Below are 2,500 nucleotides of genomic sequence, written 5' to 3'. Positions count from 1 at the left end.
ATAGAGATGAAGGAAATTATTTTCATTCTAACCAGTCAAGATCCCTTGAGCAAATCAACGGACAATGATTTATTACTACAAATGCAATTTATAGTGGATTTTCATAATCTAACAAATGAATAGTTTATGATGATAAAGAGGAGGATTTTGCTAATTTTCTTTCAGTATTAATATTGTAAACAAGCAAAGAAGGCTGCTCATGCCCTTCAATATTGGAATCTGCTGGCAAGTGTCACCATTAGTGCAAAATACATCAATATTTTGCCACAATGCACTAAGGTATCAGTCAAATAGGTCAAATGGCACTCATTCCCATAAGCTATGGATTTTATATTTTTTACTCTTCAAATGCTTGTATTATATAGTGAACTTCATATAACACAATTACATTTTCCACAATTTAAAAGACATGGAGCCTGAAAATCTGCTTATTTTCTTGGAATTGGATTTGCCTTTTTTCCCATTATTTGTTTCATGTATAAAACACTCCTTTCATTATATGTATAATTATTGAATAATTATTTATTCAGAGATTTTTGTTATTGAAATATAATGAAATCTCTAATACACCATATAAATTTTGTTCAACATTTATCAATTGCTATATATCTTGTAAACCAGCTTACTGAGAACTGTCTATGATTGCTTGCATGAATTATCTGTAATATATTCCATGATAACAAAATGAAAAACTATGGGCATTTACCAAATTTTATAAACTTTGTTGTTAAAGATATAATATGCAAGGTAGCAGGTAGCTTGTGGTGGCTCTGTAATTAGTAGAAATGTTTGCGAGTGTGGTTACCACTGGTTCTCATGTTGGGTGATATTACACCAATATTCCTACTTTATACATATGGCTTGAATATTTGTAGTTTTATAAAATACAAATTATGTAAGTATAGTCTAAGCTTGTGTTCACTTTGTGGATGCGGCCCCTGGACACATACTTGGTTCACCTTCAAACTCCAAACTTTTCATCATGTGCTGATACTGACCAGATCACTATGTAAGGATTCATAAACTATAGATCCCTTACCTGCACTGGGACATATGCAAAAAAGTAGGATTATATGCATAGACAACAAATTGTTTCAAATATTGAGAGAATACAAGATAAAGCTTAGAAGATTTAAGAAGATAAATACAATCAAGTTGATTCCTTATTAGCCCATTGGTTGCACTTTTAATAAAATATATATACAGCCATGTGGCGGGTTTATGTTGTTTGGCACGGTGCCATCCGTGTCTACGACCAACTCAGCCTTAGCAGCAAATCATGCCTTCTGCTGTCAATGGGTTAAAACATAAGAAAACACAAAAGCTGCCAAATAAGTTTTATGATTAGTTGAAAATTGAATTGTTTGGTTACTGTTTACAGTGTCATACAGCTAAGTTGGTGCTACTTGAATGATCATTGTAGTACTAAAGTAAAAAGTGGAGACTAGGAAATTTTACTACAGTAGCACCACTAATTTATAACATCAAAGTCTAAGAACTTATATTTCTTCACTGCCAGATCTAAAAAAAATTACATGGAGGGGCAATGGGAGGGAGAGTATATAATCATATATATCTTAAAGCTATAATCATATTAATAAATTGTTTATTCTGGTAATTTCAGCAGCTTGTGGACATACTGGCAATTTATGCTAAACATTTAGTTTCAAGAACTCTAAAGTTAGAGGGGCAGTTCTGCGAGGGGGGAGTAAGCCTTACAGTAATTTACACATTTCAGAAACATTAATACAGCCTGCAATAACTGTTTAACCCATTCACGCCGGGGCCATTCCGGCTTTGCACGGTTGTAATACCGGGGTTTTTGAACGCATAAGCCTAACGCCTTGAGATTCTTGGATGCACAAGCCGCGAGCCTGGGTTGCCCACTCACTCAACCCGAGCGCCGGGCTTGCCGTCATAGCTTGTCCCGGGCGTCTGACGCAAAAACCACAAAACGTGTCATCACGTCAACCGGCTCCAATGGGTTAAATACAAGTTCAATAGAAATGTATTTGATACGACAACAAATAACATTTTATACCTGAAGAATATGGATTCCAGTTGATGTCATGACAATCAGTTGAAATGTACCATCTCCCATTACATCACAATAAGCCAGTGACAATACAGGGCATGGCAGTGACACTGTGTGGTACAGGATCCACTCTGAAGTCTTCTGAATCCATTTGTAAACCAGTACAGCCTGAAATTGACAAGAATATTTACATCACAGACGTTGATGATCTGTCATACTTTTAATATTCTTGTTTCTTCATGTATACATAATCTATGTGTCACGATTCTTTTCTTCTGCATGACATAAGTGTATATACATTTGTTATTACCTGACCGTAAGTCCCAATCAATATTTCGTTATTGCCATCTTGATCAATATCACAGACAATGCAGCAAGTGACAGCATCATTCGCACCAGATTCTGGCAATCTAAATCCTTTTCCGACATTAGCAAAATCTCTGTAGGAAAGACAAAATGAGTTAT

General features: G+C 35.2%; 1 protein-coding gene across 1 annotated transcript in view; it reads right to left on the bottom strand.

Moving 5' to 3' along the window:
* LOC122247035 (KICSTOR complex protein kaptin) overlaps positions 1-2,500 on the bottom strand; it is a 9,807-nt gene that overhangs the window by 310 nt on the left and 6,997 nt on the right. Inside the window, exons 6-7 of the mRNA XM_086554362.1 lie at positions 2,346-2,475; positions 2,042-2,203 (exon numbers count right to left, since the gene is read on the bottom strand). Of these exons, the coding sequence (XP_086410488.1) occupies positions 2,042-2,203; positions 2,346-2,475 (292 nt within the window). The remainder of the gene's footprint in view (positions 1-2,041; positions 2,204-2,345; positions 2,476-2,500) is intronic.

Source organism: Penaeus japonicus, unplaced genomic scaffold, assembly GCF_977035675.1.
Source record: "Penaeus japonicus unplaced genomic scaffold, GWHDUDI00000001_assembly GWHDUDI00000029, whole genome shotgun sequence".
In the NCBI taxonomy this organism is placed as follows: Eukaryota; Metazoa; Arthropoda; class Malacostraca; order Decapoda; family Penaeidae; genus Penaeus; species Penaeus japonicus.
Note: the sequence above shows the minus strand (reverse complement) of the source record. Positions and strands in the feature narration are given on the sequence as shown.